This window comes from Misgurnus anguillicaudatus, chromosome 22, assembly GCF_027580225.2.
Source record: "Misgurnus anguillicaudatus chromosome 22, ASM2758022v2, whole genome shotgun sequence".
Lineage (NCBI taxonomy): Eukaryota > Metazoa > Chordata > Actinopteri > Cypriniformes > Cobitidae > Misgurnus > Misgurnus anguillicaudatus.
Window position 1 is genome coordinate 47,948,576 of NC_073358.2, and position 22,525 is coordinate 47,971,100.

The window sequence follows — 22,525 nt, forward strand, 5'->3', positions numbered from 1 at the left end:
CCTGGAGCGGAGCCGGGGCGGATATGAATATATTCTGGTGCTGGTGGACCATTTTACTAGATTTGCACAAGCATACCCGACGAAAGACAAGTCTGGAAGGACGGCAGCAGAGAGGATATTTAACGATTATATCCCACGGTTTGGATATCCGTGTCGACTCCATCATGACCAAGGCCGTGAATTCGAGAACCATCTCTTCGCGACTTTGCAAAGGATGACAGGTGTCAGTAACTCCAGAACAACACCTTACCACCCCCAAGCAAACCCAGCAGAATGTTTTAATCGGACTCTTTTACAAATGTTGACGACGCTGGAGGAGAAGGAGAAGGAAAGATGGAAAGATCACCTTCCAAAGGTAGTGCATGCTTACAATTGCACAAAACATGAGGCGACAGGATTTTCTCCATTCTTCCTCTTGTATGGACGTCATCCTCGCTTGCCTGTAGACTTAGTATTTGGCCTAAGATCAAAAGAGGACCAATACTCACCTCGAGACTATGCAGAGAAGTGGGCACAACGGATGGCTGATGCATACCAACTAGCCTCAGACAACAGTAAGCAAGCGAGTGCACGGAACAAGATATACTATGACCAGCTTCTTCGAGGGGTTGTGTTGCAACCTGGTGACCGTGTTCTGGTTCGGAAATTGAGTGAGCGGGGGGGACCTGGAAAGCTTAGATCGTACTGGGAGAAAACTGTGCACGTGGTCAAAGAAAGGATAGAAGATGGACCAGTCTATCAAGTGTACCCTGAGTCCAGTGGAGGCCAAGATCCAGGAATGATACATACCTTGCACCGGAACCTGCTTCACTTGGTTAATGACCTACCTGTAGAACCGTCACCCTTGGGAGCTGATGAGTCATGTAGACCTAAGGGAAAGAGACAAAGATTGTTAAAACCAGCTAGAGAACCTGAAGAAGCAAACTCAAGTGATTCATGTTCGGATGACAGTGGTGCTCCGAGAGCTTACTACTGGTTACGCTCCTCTGGGCAGCAGAGATCTAAGGAGAGAAGGACTAAACCTGACACTTACCAAAGAGGAGATTGGAGACGGAGAAATAATGAGGATGGGCCTGTAAGACAGGAAGAGATTATGCTAGAAGTAGAGGAAGGATACTTACCTGAGCCAGTGGCAAACCACTCATTGATTGACTTACCGGCTGCATTGGAATCTGAGAGGATGGATGATGAGTTGGGAGACATGGTACCTGTGGAGGAAGGAAAACAAATGATTAGCCCAGTGAGAAATGATTCAGGAGATGGATATGTGAGGAGATCCAACAGAGAAAGGAAACCCACACGAGTCTTCACTTACCCCTCCTTGGGTCAGCCCAATTATGAACTGCCTACTGAGATAGGAGCTGCTCAATTGATGCAGACACAACAGTTACCATATTACTCTAATGGGGTACAGGGGCCTGTATATGTGACTTGTGCTCACGTCCCTACTACATTTCCTTATCAGATAGGGTCTTATCCTACCTTACCACCTTATGCTGCATTTAGTGTATACTAAAGAATTAGTACCTAAAAGTAAACACACACACACATGTGAATGTGAATAAGGAACACACTGATATTATACACTCTGACACAGAAATTTTGGAATTGGTTACAATGTGAGAGAAATGTTTGTGTTTGGAGTAAACTGTTTATAAGGGTTAAAGGGTCAGTGTTGTTTGGAGCCATTTCTTTTGTCAGGGAGAGTGTGACACCCTGTATGTATAGTCACAGAAATAATTATATTTTTGAATAATTATATATTTTTTTCTATTCGTGTATTTGATTTGTTCTGTTGTATTGATGACATCGTTTCAATTGCTATTATTATGCTGGACTTGTGATGCATAATACCCTCAGTGGACAATAGGGGGAGACTATGTGCTGAACAGAGTCTGTGTGGGTAACTATGAGTCGCGGAGAAGAAGCCGCCATTACATGAGCGACTCGTGAGTGACAACAGCACAACTTTGTCTCTCTCATTGTTTTATTAAACAGGTGGGTGAAATCAATCACTATGGACATAAAACATGAAACAATATGTTGATGACATGTGTATACTGTTGTAGGAGGATAATATACATTTTCAGAGTATATTTGAGATGTTTTAATAGAGATGATGTTGTGTTTATGAAAATGACGTTTCATTTGCCACGTGCAGCGTTAGTTCTGGTATAGATATAATAAAATCTGAATGATTAAAGGCTCCAGCACACTGAATACCCATATTAGTGTGATGCTTTGCTTTATAATTGTGTTAATAGTATAAAGAGTGATGTTTTAAGTAATCACTTTGTGTTTCAAGGTTGAAGTATATATATATAAATATGTATATATAGTTGTTACATTTATTCAATATATAATATCTTGATCTCTCTACACTATATTGAATACTGTTGATATTTAAGCTTTATACATGTTTTAATGATCTTGTGATTATTGTATATAGTAATTCCATTTAAATGGTTATATTGATCTATGGTTCGCTCAACTAGTTATTTACGAGGACACTTTTGCACAGACAACAGAAACTGTAATACATTGTGATGTATGTTTACTGGAAAAGTATTGAGTTATTTAAGGAAAATACTAATTGTACTTGAGTATTAGAAAAAAGGTTTACAAGAGTAATACAACATGTTTATTGATGTTTAATTTGAATGAGTCACATGTAAGGTGATACAAGATATTGTGATTTAAGTTTAAAAGGAGAAAAAAGATATAAATAATCTTTGAATTATTGTAATAAACATTACATGAGCGACTCGTGAGTGACAACAGCACAACTTTGTCTCTCTCATTGTTTTATTAAACAGAATTTACTGCAGTACTGCCAGCTGGAAGGTGGGCGTGCTACAAAATCACGTTCACCGTAGCAACCCAGTCTCTCCTACTTTCTACTCCAAGATCAGAATGATGTCATGGAAGACTTCCTGCTTGGTTACCAGCCCATGCATTATCTTCCATAGTACATAAACTCTCAGCCGGGCTGGATGTCCCTCACAGGCAACACACTTCTGTTTCCATATGACACTCCAACCATAGGCAGGGTGTCTACTGTATGAAGACTCTGTACAGGACCAAACTGCCTCATGTGAAACTGCAGGGCGAGTTTACGAGTCATGACGCGCAGAGCGAAAAATGAGGCCAGGACCTCGGCCAGAAGAAAGGCCAGGTAGAGAGAGTGAACGGCTCGCTCCAGAGGCAGAATGATGATATTTTCATCTGTGATGAAGAAGAGGAGAATAGGCAGCTGAAAGAGGAAGGACAGCAGCCAGAATCCAGCTAACTCTGGAACCTGATAAAGAGAGAGACAGTCGAAGAGGGAAAAAGAGCAAGAAAGATGGGGTACCATTTCTATAGAGACAGAGCGCAGCGCGTCATAACCTGAAAACCACGCCCACCGGGGGGGAAAGCAATCCAACCGTCTCCATTGACTTTGTATTGCAAGAGGCCGCCTCCTTGTCATTTCTGGCTTATAACAAAAAACTGAATAATGCCTAAAAGCTGCTTTGTGACAATATGTACAGCCAACAAGCCAAAGAACCCAGAAACAAGTCTTCACAAGCTGTCGAGCCGCAAAACCCAGTCTCCAAGGAGAACAAAGTGGATCGCCGACCACGCCTCCCCCACTGGACGCAGTTTTACTAATAAGAGTACTATGAAAAGCCTGTTTCCATTTATGTGTCTAAACGCTCGTTTTTTGAAGTCGACAGCTTATAAAAACGTTTTTTTTTTTTTTTTTTTTTGACGTGTTAATGTACACCTTGTCACACAGCAGCTTTTAGGTATTATTCTGTTTTTAAGTTTAATCTGTAAATAAGTTTTTATAAGCTGTTGACCCCAAAAAACGAGCGTTTAAAGACACAGAAATGGAAACAGGCAACTTTTCATAGTACTTCTATTAGCAGAACTGCATCCAGTAGGGGGAAACGTAGTCGGCGATCCACTTTATTCTCCTTACAGGCTGGGTTTTACGGCTCGACAGCTTATAAAAACTTATTTCTGGGTTCTTTGGCTTGTTAGCTGTACATATTGTCACACAGCAGCTTTTAGGCATTATTCTGATTTTTGTTATAAGCCAGAAATGACAAGGAGGCGGCTTCTCGCAATACAAAGTCAATGGAGACGGTTGGATTGCTTTCCCCCCGGTGGGCGTGGTTTTCAAATTTGCATAACTGCGCTCTGTCTCTATTTAGGTTAAATTTTATTAATGTATACACTGTAAAAATTAAAAGTTGGATCTACTTGAAAAAAATAACACTTAGTAACACTTCATTTAATATAAATTTATTTAAAGAAATTATGTTTTATCAACTTAAATCTTCCCAGTTTAAGTGAAAATTTTGAGGGGAAAAAACTTTAAAAAATTGGTACAACCAAATTTACCTTTTATCTAAATTAAGCTTTATTAACTTACATTTTTTAGCTAAAGTGAGAAAATTTAAGTTGAAAAAAAATTTTTTTTAAGCATTACCAATTGAAGTAATTTTTTAGGTTAATCCAACTTAAAAAAATTTACAGTGTATATGCAAAGATGTGAAAGCATCAACTTTGCTAGAATTTAAATTAACCCTTGTGCATTGTTCAAATTCACTACACTTTCTGGTTGTTCAGGGCCAAAAAAGCCACTAAATAAAATGGCTGTAAAAATGTATCTAATTAATTTTTTTCCATTTTGTTTTTGCATAAATCTGTTAATCACCCTCAGTACTGATCAAAAGTACCAAATGTTTACAAAAATTCCATGATTTTAACTCTTTAATTGCCAAGTTCATAAGTGATGTCACTAATTTGGGGGGGAAATACACAAAATGTAAGATTTTCAATATATCTGGCAATTAAAGAGTTAAAATCATGGATTTTTTTATCAGTGATTAATGCATATTTATTAACAGATAACAGATTTATGTACCAAGCCCTGAAGGTGACGTTGGAGTAAAAAATCTAAAGTTTAGTTTCATGTGCTTACGTGAAACTTTTATGTGCTCACGCGAAACCTACATGTGCAGAATTTTTTTTTAAGTTTAGTTTCGCATGCTCACGTGAAACCCTCGCGCGCACACGTGAAAGTTCTGCACGCGCACGTAAAAGTTTCACTCGAGCACGCAACAGTTTCACGCAAGCACGCAAACTAAACTTTATTTAATTTTTGCTCCATGTCCCCTTAGGGGCTCCATATTTATGCAAAAAGAAATGTAAAAAAAAAATCATTCGATAAATTTTTACAGATGTATATTGTAGTGGGGTTTTTTGGCCATGAAAATTTGCCCACAGTATACTGTTGAGTTTTATCAAATATGTGTCATTTGTCACCAAAAATCATTCCATTTGCTGAAACACAGAGAAAGTTGTGGCCAAATTAAGACAAAAAAAGGCCAAAAATGGCCTCAACAACCCATAAGGGTTAATATTAATGTAGGGCTAACTATCTACATTAATATAAAATTACAAATCTTTTTAGTGTCTTTTTTATTTATACAAAAAAACCTTTATTACTATACAGTAAAATAGGCTTTCCCAGGTAAAAATAAAGTATACTTGAATGTACTTAACATAGCTATATTTAAATGCCAGCAAGTGCATAACATAGTACATTGCTTTTTTGTGCTAAATAAAATTATTAAAGTTATACACTAAATATACTAATTTGAAGTATAGTTTGACTATAGTTATACTTCAGTGCACTAGTATACTAATGCCATTAATGCTTAAATGTATTATACAGTATTACTGTAATTGATAATACAGTATTTGTTTTTTAGTGTATTGAAATTAACGGTGTCTCAAAATACCAAAGTTGAGTACACTTACATGTTCTGAAATTAATCTTAAGAAGTACTAAAGAGTTTTTTTTGTATATTAAGTACATGAAAATATTACAATTTAATTGTAAAATGTACTTTAATAAAGTGTATGTTATTGCACTACTCAACATTTATACTCAACTTTTCACCTGGGTTGTTGAGAATGAGAATATAATAGATAAGATAATTACCAGTATTTAAAGTGCGTGTTTTTGAAGGTTCTTAATAGTCATTATGTGAACCAATATGGCATTGGTGTGAAGAACCCTTCACAGAAAATTAACTTTTAAATGTGTACTCTGTTTTATTTTGTTACTTTGTATTACACATACAGCACAGACACTATGAGTTCATAACTAGTTTTAATAATTTATAAAGTTTTTGTATGTACCTTTTCTTTGAGGTTCCCGATGTAACCCAGATACACACGCAATACTTCAAATATGCTAATCAGCACCAATCCCGTCACCAACAAGCACTGGTAATACACCGGCAATAAAGAGAACTAAAAAAAAATTAAGAGAAATGACTTGCATTTAAATAACGTTTAAAGAACATAACTTTAGTTTGACTCTGAAAATATCTTCTTTGCAAATTTTAGGTGCACTTTAAGAAGGTGCTTCACGATGCCATTGAAGAAGAATTTTTAGCATACATGTAGGTTAAATTACAACCCAACGGTTGGGTTTGTCTTTTTTTGACCCAACAGTGGGCTGCAAATAACCCAGCATTTTTTGTGTGTACTGTAAAGTATAATAAATACAATAATAGCAGCACTTGAGCTTCAGCTTTCATTTGGAAATAGCAGGTCATCGCTAGTAATACAGCCATGATTTTAATGTTTGAACCCACTTTCTGCTAATGGCCTGCCAGCTGCTGCGATTATGGGTTTGATATTCACACTTGTATATAATTATCACTTGAAATCACTGAAACAGACAATTTCCAAAAATATACAGAGATAAAATAATGGGTGACCTTATTTAAAAGCATTTACAGTTCAAAGCTTCTCATTTATCATAAACTGCCTCACCACATTTGCCAGTTCATTAAATGTATCAAATTCTATCTCAGAAAACTCCCCAAAATCACGGGAAATAAGACATGAAAGCTGCCTAAAGGAAATTAGACCTATTTTTAGCACCATTTTTTGATTCATGACCTTATTTTGGACGACATGCTAATTTTTGTAATGCAAAACATAATGATTTAATGTAAAAAAAAGTAATATTTGAATGTACAATTACTAGTACAACATTAAAACGGTTTCAAATAATACATACTTTTATTTTACAATTATTTTTTTGAGATTTGGATTATATACACTGCAAAAATGACTTTCTTGCTTGGTATTTTGTCTTGTTTTCAGTACATATATCAAAAATTCTTAAATCAAGATGAATTTTCTTGATGAGCAAAATGACCTTAGAAAATTGTTCTAGTTTTTAGACAAAAAATAAATAAATAAATAAATAAAATTTAAGTGAATTTGTGCTTAAAACAAGCAAAAATATCTGCCTATGAGGTAGGAATTTTTTTCTTGAAATAAGCATTTAAGAAACGTAAACTTATTTTTAGATTTTTTTCTTACCCCATTGGCAGATATTTTTGCTTGTTTTAAACACAAATTCACTTAAATTTTATATATTTTATCTAAAAACTAGCCTTATTTTCTTAAGTAATTTTGCTTATCAAGAAAATGCAAGAATTTTTAAATATTTTTACTGAAATCAAGACAAAAATACTAAATAAGAAAGTAATTTTTTTAGAAGAAAAAACATTTTTCTTAAACAGTAAATGCAAGAAAAATTCAAGAAAAAATTGTTTACGCTATTGGCAGATTTTTGTTGCTTGTTTTATGCACAAAATCACTTAAATTTGATATTTTTGGTCTCAAATCTAGACTTATTTTCTTGGGTCATTTTGCTCATCAAGAAAAAGCATCTTAATTTAAGAATTTTTAGATATTTTACTAGTGCTGGGCAAAGATTAATCGCGATTAATCGCATACAAAATAAAAGTGATTTTTTGCATAATATATGTGCGTGTACTGTGTCTAATTATTGTGTATATTTAACCACACACACATTCATATATTTATTTCAGAATTGTTTTACTTATATATATATATTTTTTAATTTATTTTTAATATAGAATATATAAAAATATAAATTAATATATATATAAACATGTTAATGTTTCTTAAAAACATATATGAATGTGTGTGTATTTATTTATACATAATAATTACACACAGCACATACTCATATATTATGACAAAAATCACTTTTATTTTGTATGCGATTAATCGCGATTAATCTTTGCCCAGCACTATATTTTACTGAAAACAAGACAAAAATACTAAGAATTTTTTTACTGAAAATAATTTTTTTGCAGTGTAATAAAATGGTTTGGGCATGATTGCAGTGAATGATTCCACACACCTTTAAATCCAACATGACAACCTCAGAAATCCACCAAAAAGGAAAGAAGAAGCTGTTGAAATACAGCAGCATCTGCAGTGGAAGATGAGAGGAAATCTCACTGCACGCTGAAAAACACAAAAACATCAACTGACTTCAGTATGTATAAAGATGACTTAACGGTATATTTATTCAGTCCTGATGTTTAATCAAACCCAAATGCTTGTAAAATTATGTATTTTATTTTGATAGGTTAAAATGTTTTGTGTAGACCCAGAGACTTCTTAACATACACTGGATGCACCGGCATAGGGGACACCCCCGCAGTCCACGCAGTGCATGGGGGCCCCGCTACATTGATAGGCCCGATGTACATTAAATTAATATTTATTTGAATTATAACTGAACTTCAATTGTTAATCTTTGCAGTGAGGGAAATTCTCAGTTAATTAATATATAAACAAAATGTAACCCCCCCCCATGCACTTACCCATGTGTGCTGCTGTCCAATCAAACAAATGTACTTTTATCATAACTTTTTAAGGCGTTAGGCATTCATTCTTCATTTACTCACATGCACGCAAGGCGCATTAAGACGCATTTTGATGAACTATGCGAGATCAACATCTGCAAAATCCCAAGGATTATTTTAGGGTTTCCGTTTTCTGTCAACACATGTACAGGACAACAAAAACGCAGATTCTGAAGTGGCAAAGCGCCTTGGTCCTCTGCTGCGCTTTTCTGACAACGACCTGTTTGAAACTGCAAGCGCTTTAGCGACTTGACCAATCACCAGACTTTGGCATGCAATGTTTATTTTCCTTTAATTTATTTCCTCAAGTTTGTCTGCATGTTCATAAAACAAAAATGCTTTCTTGGCGTTTTTTTTTTTACTAAAAAGCATTACACAGCCTATCATTATTTGACCTGTATAATGTTAATATTAATGACATCAAATGCATTAACAAAGAGATAATTTAACAGGCATTTATACCTTTAAATGAATTATGTAAATGGAGAGATTGACTCTGTTATTGTAGCAGGCGCTGGAAATGACATCACTGTTGGTGGGAGGGGCCCCATCTCCTGCTTTGCAGGGGTGGCTCACAGATGTGCGCTTTGTTTACATACACACTAAAAAATACTAGGTTCTTTTGAACCCAGCATTAGGTCAAAAAGACATTTGAGAAATCCTGAAAAGTGAAGCTACTGGCTCTTTAATCGCCCCCTGGTGGCTGCAGTACAAGTCATAAACCTCCCCCCTCTCCATGCAAACGAACGGGACTCGGGTCAAAATAAAAAAAAATCATTACACTTCCAATAACATTTTCCGAAAGGTGGTTTTGGTCCTTAAAGGTTGTTGTTATCACGCTGATATGTCAATTGTTGATTTGTGTGACAGTTTTCATTTTAGCTAGTAATCTGATGCTAAACAGGGCATTTGTGATTGACAGCTTCTCTGAGCGGACTGTCGGAGCTTCGAGGGAAGATTGAAGATATAACTAACTTTTAATTTTCGATTTCTGTGTTATTTCCCACAGACTAAATGAGCTGTATTTAACTTACCTTATTTTAGCAAGCCAGTCAAGTAAGTGAGACGTTCAAGGGGCGTGGTTGAATTGGGCGCGCGAGCGTTTGGGCGGAAGTTTGCCTCTGGGCTCCATGAGATGGGTATAAACGGAGGTCGGAGCCAGCTGCAAATGGGTGGGGAAGCAGCAAGTGGGTGGAGCTTTACCCGCAAGTGGGCTGTACAAACTTCCAGAGGATTTTGATTGGTTTATTTATATCACCTGTAGCAGCTATTGGTTTATGCTCCTCAGTTGGTGGCGCTAATGCGTAAGTTTTGTCGCGATCGATCAGAAAACAAAGAAGAAAACCGCTTTCACATGTCAGCGTGTTGTTGAAATGAAGGGGTAAGCTTGCTGTACAGTTTTTAGTTTTGTAAAAAAGCATTATAAGTTCTATGAATTATGAAGCATTATGAAGAAGACCATTTTATAATGCCGTTTGTACGCTGTTTTTAGTCTTGATGTATTAAAAAAGATAAGGGTAAAGTGCATCCAGATACATTTCTGTAGTTTTTTATTAGCACACAAATTACAAAATCTGTAACGTGGATGACAAAATCTTTTCTGCATTCCATTTCTACAATTTGCTCTCCAGATTATGGATTCTGAAGACCATAATAATAAGGTATTGTGGCTGTGTAATTTTTGTACGTTTTAGGTCTGCATTGATTTTCAAATTGTAAATGTCTTAAACGTTTTATAAATGGATTTGATATTACAGTAACGTTACAACTCCTAATTTAATTGTACAATGCATGCAATTATTTTAAAACTTTTCATTTTTAAAAGTTTTCATTGTAGTTAATGCCTTTTTCTGCGTAATCCATAATGTAATGTAATGTAATGTAATTGAAACATTTGTTTTTTTTAATATCATAATTATTTTATAAAATGTATTACTCATAACAATCAGTGAAATAAATGTGAAACGCATGTTATTGTGTTTTAGGTTCACTTATCAGTGAAAGATATTTTTTGATGTTCCACATGACTATGATCACAGCTTCTGCTGTAATGTATAAAGTTCTTAATTTACAAGTTGTTGTGTGTTTATCACATCAATTAATAATTTATGGTGTGTTTGATTTCATTGCTAGGACAATGCAGGACAAAGGCTGTCAAATAACTGGAGTGTTTGTCTTGATGGCAAGTACGTACTGTAAATGAGGAACATCGAGATGAAATCAATTGCTGTTACCCATTTAACTTTTTTTGGTGTGTCTTTGCATATTATAGTATGCACTGTATGTTATTCTGGGACAGAAGTTTGACTTCACTGAAGTAAGTATTTATTTTTGTAGCTATATTCATTTTAATATAATTGAAAATTGTACTCATTCATTACTTTATGTACACAGGTAAACATGAAGAACATAGGAAAATGGTGGTGTGCCATCTTGCTTGAAAATTAAGTAAGTGTGAAAAAATTAGCTGTACTTTTAACGTGGTGTTTTAAGAAACTCTTAAAGAAGTGAAGAAATCTTGTTCAGTCTGTAAACTGTTTTGGGAAGACATGGAACGGAATGATTTAGTGACTCGCTCATAACACTATTTCAGTAAAAATATATTCTGCAGACCCTTTGAGTAAAAAGAAGTAGCAAAGTGTTTCAGTGATGATAAAAATCAGCAGGTGTAAACACTACTTGCTCTATCAAACTCCTTTAATAGCTGTTCTTAATACTATTAGGGGTTGGCAAGATTTTGAAATGTTTTTGTATTCAAATGTTGTTGTATTCATTGGTGAATAATTTAAAATTGGACCATTAATTAGATTTTTTTCTATATTTACAAAAGTCTTTACTGTAATTTGTAATCAATGTAATGCATCCTTGCATTTAATTAATTTTGATATTGAACTTGTTCTATTTCTTACTTTATTTGTTTTTGTTGCATGATAATCAAATTGTGCAAGACATGGGAGAAAGAGAAAATGAGCTGTTGTAGCTGGTATTGTCAGCTTTTTATATTTTGCTGATATTTTTTGTCAAATAAAAAATTAATGGATAATTTTATCACGTTTTAATTCTAATTCTCTTTCAGAAGAAGAAGAAGAATGCTCTGCACTCCCTGAAACCTAGGGGAAGAAAAAAACCGAACTTGCATATGAAAGTAAGAACTTTGCTATAAAACAAAATACATATACTTTGCTGGGTTTCAAATTATGTAACTATAATATTGGTCATCTAATTTTAATTTACTTCATTTCAGCAGACCAAACCGCAGTTGTGCCCTTTGTTTTTAGCAAGGTATGCACAATCAATTGCAATGATGATTTAAAATGTGTATCATAGAACAATTTTAATACACTTATATTTTTCTTTAAGGATGAGCTGTTAAAAGATGATGACCCTCCATCAAGCTTTATCTTCAAGGTAGTTGAATGTTATATAATGTGCTTTTTTTAAAAATTTAACGGCCTGTGCTAACTTTTCAGTTATCAGGAGCGTTGCTGAAGAACATAGTTGTTCTTCAAGAAGAAGATGCTGCCTACACGACCCTGTCATTGGCTTGCTCAAGGTTCAGGGACATAGCTGGTGATGACAAGTTCAAGAATCAGGCACACTTCTTATGGCTAGAAAGTAAATATTGACATTAAAAAATAAAATGCATAACAAGAACATCATTGATAATGTTATGTGATTTTTTCACCTCGGGTGTTACATGCTGGACAAAAGACATCTCACTACAAACAGCTCTTCTGGAAGATGTACTCATTCTCCACTTGTTTGGAGTGTGGGTTTGAGTACAAATGCTGCACACCTGGTACTTTTTGTGTAAATTGGTGATGAATAAACTAGTTGTTAGTCTAGAGGAAAACTAAATATCTAATTTACTTATGTCAGCCCTTGGAGTTTAAAAGTTCTGGACACCATTCAATTGACCTACAGAACTGAGAAATTATTCCTAATGTTTGTAAATGTTCACTGTCAACTATAAACCCTAGTTCTTATTGTGCTTCTTGTGTATCCATCAGGTTATGCTGGGAAGGGAAAGCGAGGTGAACTCCAGGGCATTTATTCAAAAACCTTCCACCCTGGATTTTGCAGATTTGACTGCATGCAGATCAGTTCTAATGAGCTGATATAGTTTCCTTACAAAGACTAAAAATAATAAAATAAAACAAACACTTTTGCAATCAATTCTGAGTGACTTGTACATGATTTTGTTCATTGAAAAAATAATTTAAATGTAATATATGTGTAACACATTCAGAAAAACATTAGTCTGCTATTTAAAAAAAATGCAGTAAAGATGGATGGTAACTTTATTTTACATTAGCCACATGTTTTTCATGTATTTACACATTCACTTAACTAAGTCCAGTTGCATCACATTTTAATATGTTCATTTACTTGATATTGTAGAATATGGAGCTTCAGAAATGTGTTTGAATAAGGCCTACAGCCTGATGAATTTAAACCGCCATCACTTTAAGTGTAAAAAAGGTGTAAAAACGTGACCTCATCATTGACAGTGAGTGGTATTGGACACACACAATAATAACAAAGCTGTAAGAAATCAGACCATGATGAGGAACGTGATATTTGATCGTTTATTTTCATTACTGTCGCTATTTCCTGCCATTCTCATTCACCGCCGTCCCATTTGCGGCGTAAACTCCTCCTACTTGCACATTTCTGAAATTCCTCCTACTTGCGGCATAAGCTCCTCCCACTTGCGGCGTAAGCTCCTCCCACTTGCAGTCTCCGGGCTGCAGCGATACATACATGGGCTCCATGGACGATTCCTTCTGCGCATGCCCATTCTCCAAACTGATTTTAGCGCCCATCATCGTACATTTTACGTTTAATTTATTACAATGGAAGGAAGCGTCCTCCATCTTTATATTTAAAGTATGTGGTTTGAGAAACACAGACAACGACGTGTTTGTCCTATATGGCATATACTGTAGTCTCTCATTGGTTGCATTTCGCAATCTCACCACTAGATGTCGCTAAAACACATTAACCCTTATCCCCATTTTTTATCCTATTCATACAATCTAAAAATGCATGGTTGTTTTAACCCATTGTTGGGTCAAATATAAACATTTTCTGCATTATTTTAACTCGTTCCTTTCTGATCCACTGCTGTGTTTAAAAGTATGCATGAATAACAGCAATAGTGCAATTGAAAACCAACAATACGACTTTAACTTCTACAGAAAGACTGTAAATCATTTGACACTGACTGCGGCTGACTTCTCACCTTCATTATCTTGATAAAAGTCTCTGAGGTCTTCACTGTCTCTCGTCCTGTTATTTAAAAACACAGAGCCGCTTACATTAGCCAGACCCACTCTCAGATTTCGAGGTATAGGTGTGTAAAACACAGGCATGGTAAACCACAGTAAACAGCATGCAGACAGTCACGCATTCTTCTCCCATTTGCTTCGTGCGTTGTGAGATTAATTGGTGCCATCCAAGAGCTAACCAGATTAAATCCGTGGAAACAGATGGAGTCTGACAGCAGATTAGAGCTGTCATCCTCAATAAGAATTTACCACGGTAATCACAGTTACCAAAATACCATATTGTTACTTACTTCAAAAACCGTTTTGAAGTAATCTGCTCTTTTTTCAGTGGGTTTGTGATCTTTTTGCACAACTGCATTTCTTTGTAACAGAACAATGTCACACGCACCAAAGATTTCATATGAAACTTTATTGTAAAATCTGTATACAGTGAGATTTATGACAGTGGTACAACAAACCGCCTCATGCCGTGTGTGTGTGTCAGTCCAGAGTCTGGCTGTGTTCAGCCTTGAGATGCTGGACGTCATTGGTAGCAGTGGCAGCTTTAACCAGCAGGTGTCACAATTCATCCCGAGGTGCTTTTAAAGGGAAATGTTTAAACTCCTCTGGGACCTCCTCACCTTTCTGTGACCTCCTATAGAAACCAAGAGAATCTAGCAAGCTGCTGATCTCATCTGCTGTCATCTTTTTCACAGGAATAACCTTTGGAAAGCACAGATGAGTGAAAAAACAGTTAAGGAGGTGAAAATGATTGATACAATCTCATAATCATTGTAAAACATTCGTAAAACAGACAGTTCTTTCAATTAAGTCACCGTGGTGGCCCATAATATGCTTTGCTATTTAGTAATAGTATATATATATATATATATATATATATATGAAAATATAATATACTTTATTGTTTACTATAGTAAACCATGGTAAATTTAATAATTTATCATGCAAACTAAAGTAAACTATAGTAAAATGACACTTTGTTAATGTATACTATATGATTCTTTTATATAAACTACAAAGAGTTGATAAACTGTAGTATATACTGTAGTATTATTTATTATTTACTATAGTAAACTGTTCTAAATTGTAATATACTGTAGTATATTATAGTAATTACTACAGTTCATTAATGTATACTATACTACTCTATACTATTAACTACAATGAGTTGATAAACTGAAGTAAAAACTGTAGTATACTTTAGTGTTTACCATAGTCAACTTTAGTATATTGTAGTACCACACTTTGTCAATGTATAGTATACTATGGTATTCTGTAGTAATACCTATACAGTAATATGGTACAAAGTGTAGTATATACTGTAGTATACTTTATTATTTTGTATGGTAAACTGCAGTAAATAGTTGTACACTATAGTATATTATAGTATTTACTACACTTTGTTAATGTATACTATAGTTTCTGTAGTAATAACCATAATACGTTGATAAACTGTACTACTGTAGTATCATTTATTATTTACTATAAAAAACTTTAGTAAATAGTAGTATACAATAGTATATTATAGTATTTTTTACACTTTTTTAATGTATACTATAGTATTCTGTAGTAATAAATATAATACATCAATTAACTGTAGTATACACTATAGTATACACTTTATTATTTAGTATAGTAAACTGTAGTATAGATAAACTGTAGTACTGTAGTATCATTTATTATTTACTATAGTAAACTGTTCTAAATTGTAATATACTGTAGTATATTATATTAATTACTACACTTCGTTAATGTATAATATACTACTTTATAGTATTAACTACAATAAGTTGATAAACTGAAGTAAAAACTGTAGTATATTTTAGGGTTTACCATAGTCAACTTTAGTATATTGTAGTACCACACTTTGTTAATGTACAGTATACTATGGTATTCTGTAGTAATAACTATACAGTAATATGGTACAAACTGTGGTATATACTGTAGTATACTTTATTATTTAGTATGGTAAACTGCAGTAAATAGTTGTACACTATAGTATATTATAGTATTTACTACACTTTGTTAATGTATACTATAGTTTCTGTAGTAATAACCATAATACGTTGATAAACTGTACTACTGTAGTATCATTTATTATTTATTATAATAAACTTTAGTAAATAGTAGTATACAATAGTATATTATAGTATTTACTACACTTTTTTAATGTATACTATAGTATTCTGTAGTAATAAATATAATTCATCAATAAACTGTAGTATACACTATAGTATACACTTTATTATTTAGTATAGTAAACTGTAGTATAGATAAACTGTAGTATATACTGTAGTATCATTTATTATTTACTAAACTGTTCTAAATTGTAATATACTGTAGTATATTATAGTGATTACTACACTTCGTTAATGTATAATATACTACTTTATAGTATTAACTACAATAACTTGATAAACTGAAGTAAAAACTGTAGTATACTTTAGTGTTTACCATAGTCAACTTTAGTATATTGTAGTACCAGACTTTGTTAATGTACAGTATACTATGGTATTCTGTAGTAATAACTATACAATAATATGGTACAAACTGTAGTATATACTGTAGTATACTTTATTATTTAGTATGGTAAACTGCAGTAAATAGTTGTACACTATAGTATATTATAGTATTTACTACACTTTGTTAATGTATACTATAGTTTCTGTAGTAATAACATAATATGTTGATAAACTGTACTACTGTAGTATCATTTATTATTTACTATAATAAACTTTAGTAAATAGTAGTATACAATAGTATATTATAGTATTTACTACATTTTTTAATGTATACTATAGTATTCTGTAGTAATAAATATAATACATCAATAAACTGTAGTATACACTATAGTATACACTTTATTATTTAGTATAGTAAACTGTAGTATAGATAAACTGTAGTATATACTGTAGTATCATTTATTATTTACTATAGTAAACTGTACTAAATTTTAATATACTGTAGTATATTATAGTAATTACTACACTTCGTTAATGTATACTATCCTACTTTATAGTATTAACTACAATGAGTTGATAAACTGAAGTAAAAACTGTAGTATACTTTAGTGTTTACCATAGTCAACTTTAGTATATTGTAGTACCAGACTTTGTTAATGTACAGTATACTATGGTATTCTGTAGAAATAACTATACAGTAATATGGTACAAACTGTAGTATATACTGTAGTATCATTTATTATTTAGTATGGTAAACTGCAGTAAATAGTTGTACACTATAGTTTATTATAGTATTCAGGGGCGCTGCTAAGGATTTTGGGCCCCATGAAAAGAATCTTGACAGGGCCCCCAACACAGCTGCGACTTTTTTGGTATTTTTATGGTATTTTGACTACCAATGGGGTGAGAAAATTTTAATGTAATTTTGAATTAAGTGTTTAAGAAAAAAGAAATCTTATTTTACAATTTTTTCTCACCCCATTGGCAGATCATTTTTCTCTTTTTAAGGACAATTTCACTTAAATTGTATTAATTTGTCTTAAAACTAGACTCATTTACTTAGGTCATTTTGCTAAACAAGAAAAAGCATCTTAATTTAAGAATTTTTAGATTTTCTACTGAAAACAAGACAAAAATACTAAGAGTCATTTTTCTGCAGTGTTGAATGTTTAACTAAAACTGTGTATTGTTATTTTTTCCAGCGTTTTCTTGACCTAACATGAGGAGAAAATGTAGTTCCCTTATCATGCACTTTTAACACTAGAACGGCCACCAGTAGTCATTTTAACCGCAACATTTAAACTTATGCATTGCAAAAAATGATTTTCAAGAAAAAATTCTTAGTATTTTCAGTAAAAATATCTAAAAATTCTTAAATTAAGATGCTTTTTCTTGATGAGCAAAACGACCCAAGAAAACAAGTCTAGTTCTGAGACCAAAAATATTACACTCAAGGGACCTCGTGCACAAAACAAGCAAAAAAATCTGCCAATGGGGTAAGCAAATTTTTCTTGAATTTAGTGTTTAAGAAAAATGTTCAAGATTTTTTTGCTTGCTCCATTGGCGGATTTTTTTGCTTGTTTTGTGCACAGAGTCCCTTGGGTGTAGTGTTTTTGGTCTAAAAACTGGACTTGTTTTCTTGGGTCGTTTTGCTCATCATGAAAAAGCATCTTTATTTGGGCAATTTTGGATATTTTTACTGAAAGCGGGACAAAAATGCTAGGAATTTTTTCTTGAAATTAATTTTTTGCAGTGTGGTAATTATCTTTAACACTAGAATGAACAAGGCGTCATTTTGACAGTTTGAAATTTGCAATAACTTTGTCTAAATAAATCACGTGCATAAATAAACGTGCTTACTTGTCGAAAAATGCTACCGTAGAGACCTGGGGCCTTGTGTACAAAGCGTGCGCGTTAGCACAGAAAAGTGCCGTAGGCTACGATCATTGTCACGGACGGGCGGTCCACTAACAATTGATGCCTACTTACAAACCCACCTTGGTAACATAATGTCGACCCTTTGCCTCTTTCATTTCTTATTTTTTTCTCTTTCCGTTTTTGACTTCCAGATTTTTTAGGCATTTTCACTTCCTTGTCAGTCAAGTTGATATTCTGCCGGCACTATAAGTGAAGTCAAGCTGTGTTGCCTGGATTATACAATTTGGGCGGACTAAACCATTTTATGACAATTGAGAGGGGGGAAAGGGGCCCACAGACATTTGTGTTTCCTAAACAAAAAATTTTTTTGATACCAGGAAACAGCAAATAGAATAATTTAAAGTTAATAATTTTTACTATTAAATATTTTTTAGCACCACAATTTTGGGGGCTTCTCTGGGCCCCCTCTTACTCGTGGGCCCCGAGAATCGTCATTGTTTACCCCCCCTATACAGCACCCCTGATAGTATTTACTACACTTTGTTAATGTATACTATAGTTTCTGTAGTAATAACCATAATACGTTGATAAACTGTACTACTGTAGTATCATTTATTATTTACTATAATAAACTTTAGTAAATAGTAGTATACAATAGTATATTATAGTATTTACTACACTTTTTAATGTATACTATAGTATTCTATAGTAATAAATATAATACATCAATAAACTGTAGTATACACTATAGTATACACTTTATTATTTAGTATAGTAAACTGTAGTATAGATAAACTGTAGTATATACTGTAGTATCATTTATTATTTACTATAGTAAACTGTAATAAATTGTAATATACTGTAGTATATTATAGTAATTACTACACTTCATTAATGTATACTATACTACTCTATACTATTAACTACAATGAGTTAATAAACTGAAGTAAAAACAGTAGTATACTTTAGTGTTTACCATAGTCAACTTTAGTATATTGTAGTACCACACTTTGTTAATGTATAGTATACTATGGTATTCTGTAGTAATAACTATACAGTAATATGGTACAAACTGTAGTATATACTATAGTATACACTTTATTATTAAGTATAGTAAACTGTAGTATAGATAAACTGTAGTATATACTGTAGTATCATTTATTATTTACTATAGTAAACTGTTCTAAATTGTAATATACTGTAGTATATTATAGTAATTACTACACTTTGTTAATGTATAATATACTACTTTATAGTATTAACTACAATAAGTTGATAAACTGAAGTAAAAACTGTAGTATACTTTAGTGTTTACCATAGTCAACTTTAGGATATTGTAGTACCACACTTTGTTAATGTACAGTATACTATGGTATTCTGTAGTAATAACTAAACAGTAATATGGTACAAACTGTAGTAAACTTTATTATTTAGTATGGTAAACTGCAGTAAATAGTTGTATGCTATAGTATATTATAGTATTTACTACACTTTGTTAATGTATACTATAGTTTTTGTAGTAATAACCATAATACGTTGATAAAGTGTATTACTGTAGTATCATTTATTATTTACTTAATAAACTTAAGTTTAGTAAAGTAAGTAAATAGTACTATTAGTAAATAGTATTAATACTATTAGTAAATAGTAGTATACTATAGTATATTATAGTATTTACTACACTTTTTAATGTATACTATAGTATTCTGTATTATTAACTATAATACATTGATAAACTGTAGTATACACTCTAGTATACACTCTAGTATACTTTATTATTTAGTATAGTAAACTGTAGTAAATAGTTGTATACTATAGTGTATTATAATATTTACTACACTTTGTTAATGTATACTAGTTTCTGTAGTAATAACCATACTATGTTGATAAACTGTAGTATATACAGTAGTATCATTTATTATTTACTATAATAAACTGTAGTAAATAGTAGTATACTATAGTATATTATATAATTTACTACACTTTGTTAATGTATACTATACTATTTTACAGTTTGTATACTGTAGTATATTATTGTAATTACTACACCTTGGTAATGACACTGTAGTAAATACCATAGTAAACTTTAGTTTTTACTATCATACCTGTAATAAATTGTAATATGCTGTAGTATAATATAGTAAATACTACCCTTTGTTAATGTTTACTATAGTATTATGTAGTATAAACTACAATGAATTGATAAGCTGCAGTACTGTATTATTTACTATAGTAAACTGTAATAAGTTGTGGTATGCTGTATTATATTATAGTAATGATCACACTTGTTTAATATACAGTATGTAACTATACTATTCTGTAGAAATAACTATTACGTATTTACTATGGTAAATACCAAGGTTTACTATATCATTTTTAATTTGAGGATATATAAATATATAAATTAACTTTATTAATTAAACATAAAATATACATTTATATAAAACAAGTGGATTTATATCATTTATAAAGTATAATGTTAAAAATGTAATAATTTCTTTGACCTTTTAGGACAGAGACTTGATGAGAAAATTTATAATGATCACATGCATGTGCCTGTCTGTCCTACCTTCACCTCCTCATCTTTATCATTGTAGAAGATCAGCCGTGGTTTTTTCTCCTCTGTTGACACATACTCCAGGTTATGACTTTAACCAGCAGGTTAAGGTTAACACCAACAAACCAGAAATGACCTTTGGCTCTGGTCTTTAAATGTTTAAACATATGGCAGAGCTCTGGGCCTTTAAAATTTTCATTAATGTTCACGTGTCAGCCAAATGCTGTCCTACCAAAGCAACTTTACAGCAATATGCTCATTGAACTATTTCACAGACATGTTTGTTATATATTGTGTCATTTATGATGTACTCTCTCTCTCATTTTTTTGCAAATCCAGTGTAAAAACATAAAAAATACAGTCAGGAATTTCAAACCAGGATTTATAGGATACTACAATGCCCATCGCTCCATGAGGAATTTATAGAGCTCCGGCATTTTCTTTATGGATCATCCGACAACACTGGGAGCCTATCATCCCAAAAAACAAAAAAAGATGATTGTTTCTATACAATACATGATTCTCTTCCGGAAAAAACTCTTCAGGTTTATACTCACCAGCAGTTTTCCTCTGGCTATGATGAGCTCTTCATTCTCAGCTTTGCTTTCTGAAACATTTTCAGCACTTCTCCCTGTGGCACAAAGGATCACAAGAGTCACCAATGTGAGCCACATCCTGAGCTTACAGTATCAGACCCGCACGGATCTTAAAAAGATTGAGGTCTTCTGGTGGAATGAGGGTCAATGCAGAAGATATGGGATTTCTGACGGCATGTGGCGAAGTTTCATTGGCTGAGTCGTGGGATTTTAGTTCAATGAAATCAGATAAAATTAAACAATGAACTGAAAGACGTGAGTTGGTTAGAGAACAATTTTAATTAATTTAAGAATTGAAAGAAAAAAAAGTGCATTGTTTATTAAAGTCAAATGTATTTTGGGTATTTTTAAACATAAGGATTTTTTACTAAACAGACGTTTGGGCAGCTGCACTTGTGTCACATTCTCCCACAAACCCATGGATGAATAACCAGCAGAACAGCACACAACAGCTGCTGGGTAAACAACACTGACGCACAGTTAAAAGTTTATCAGTTTCTTAAAGTACATTTTTAGCCTATAGCCACATAAAGAGCATGTGGCAAACATGATGTAAAAAGCGCCACACTGTAAAAAATTCTGTAAAAAAATTACAATGTTATTGCAGCTGGGTTGCCGGTAATTTACCGTAGATTTAAATTTATGTTATTTACTGGCAAGAGTTTGTTCAAAGTTAAATAAATTTTAAATAGTAACAAGTCTTTATCTTTACAGAATAAAACTATACAATAACAGCCTCATGCTCATTCTGTGAACCAGAAATCATCATCAACCTTTTTCTGTTTTTTCAGATTTTGTTTCCCAGAATGTTTTGCTTGATGCTGTTTTTTTAGTTTAACTCTGTAAAGACAAAGACTTGTAAATGTTAAATGTTCATTTAACTTTGAACAAAATGTTGCCAGTAAATAACATAAATTTAAATCTACGGTAAGATACCGGCAACCCAGCTGCAATAACACTGTAATTTCTACGGAATTTT

The 22,525-nt window shown here is 32.9% G+C and overlaps 2 protein-coding genes and 1 long non-coding RNA gene across 13 annotated transcripts; 1 reads left to right on the top strand and 2 right to left on the bottom strand.

Moving 5' to 3' along the window:
- Nucleotides 1-2,864: 2,864 nt before the first annotated feature.
- On the bottom strand, nt 2,865-14,308 carry LOC129439670 (transmembrane protein 17A). 2 transcript variants are annotated; one of them, XM_055198418.2, is made up of 4 exons: nt 14,008-14,281; nt 8,252-8,358; nt 6,199-6,312; nt 2,865-3,298 (listed from the first exon to the last, which is right to left on the bottom strand). In XM_055198418.2, the coding sequence occupies exons 1-4, from the start codon at nt 14,135-14,137 to the stop codon at nt 2,981-2,983; spliced, it is 669 nt and encodes a 222-aa protein (XP_055054393.2). In that variant the 5' UTR covers nt 14,138-14,281; the 3' UTR covers nt 2,865-2,980. The 2 variants fall into 2 exon arrangements, with proteins under 2 accessions (XP_055054393.2, XP_055054394.2); XM_055198419.2 differs by lacking the exon at nt 6,199-6,312 and having other exon boundaries at nt 14,008-14,308.
- LOC141358970 (uncharacterized) lies at nt 9,901-12,938 on the top strand. 10 transcript variants are annotated; one of them, XR_012365552.1, is made up of 9 exons: nt 9,901-10,423; nt 10,896-10,948; nt 11,035-11,079; nt 11,157-11,210; nt 11,711-11,745; nt 11,839-11,907; nt 12,007-12,044; nt 12,123-12,170; nt 12,233-12,938. It is a non-coding gene; the product is annotated as an uncharacterized lncRNA (long non-coding RNA). The 10 variants fall into 10 exon arrangements; XR_012365555.1 differs by having other exon boundaries at nt 12,010-12,044; XR_012365557.1 differs by having other exon boundaries at nt 9,907-10,143; nt 10,394-10,423; nt 11,157-11,745.
- Nucleotides 14,309-14,443: 135 nt separating the features above from the next.
- selenoe (selenoprotein e) lies at nt 14,444-21,692 on the bottom strand. Its single transcript, XM_055198417.2, has 4 exons — nt 21,508-21,692; nt 21,344-21,420; nt 20,963-21,041; nt 14,444-14,755 (listed from the first exon to the last, which is right to left on the bottom strand). The coding sequence occupies exons 1-4, from the start codon at nt 21,622-21,624 to the stop codon at nt 14,612-14,614; spliced, it is 417 nt and encodes a 138-aa protein (XP_055054392.1). The 5' UTR covers nt 21,625-21,692; the 3' UTR covers nt 14,444-14,611.
- Between the last annotated feature and the right edge of the window lie 833 nt (nt 21,693-22,525).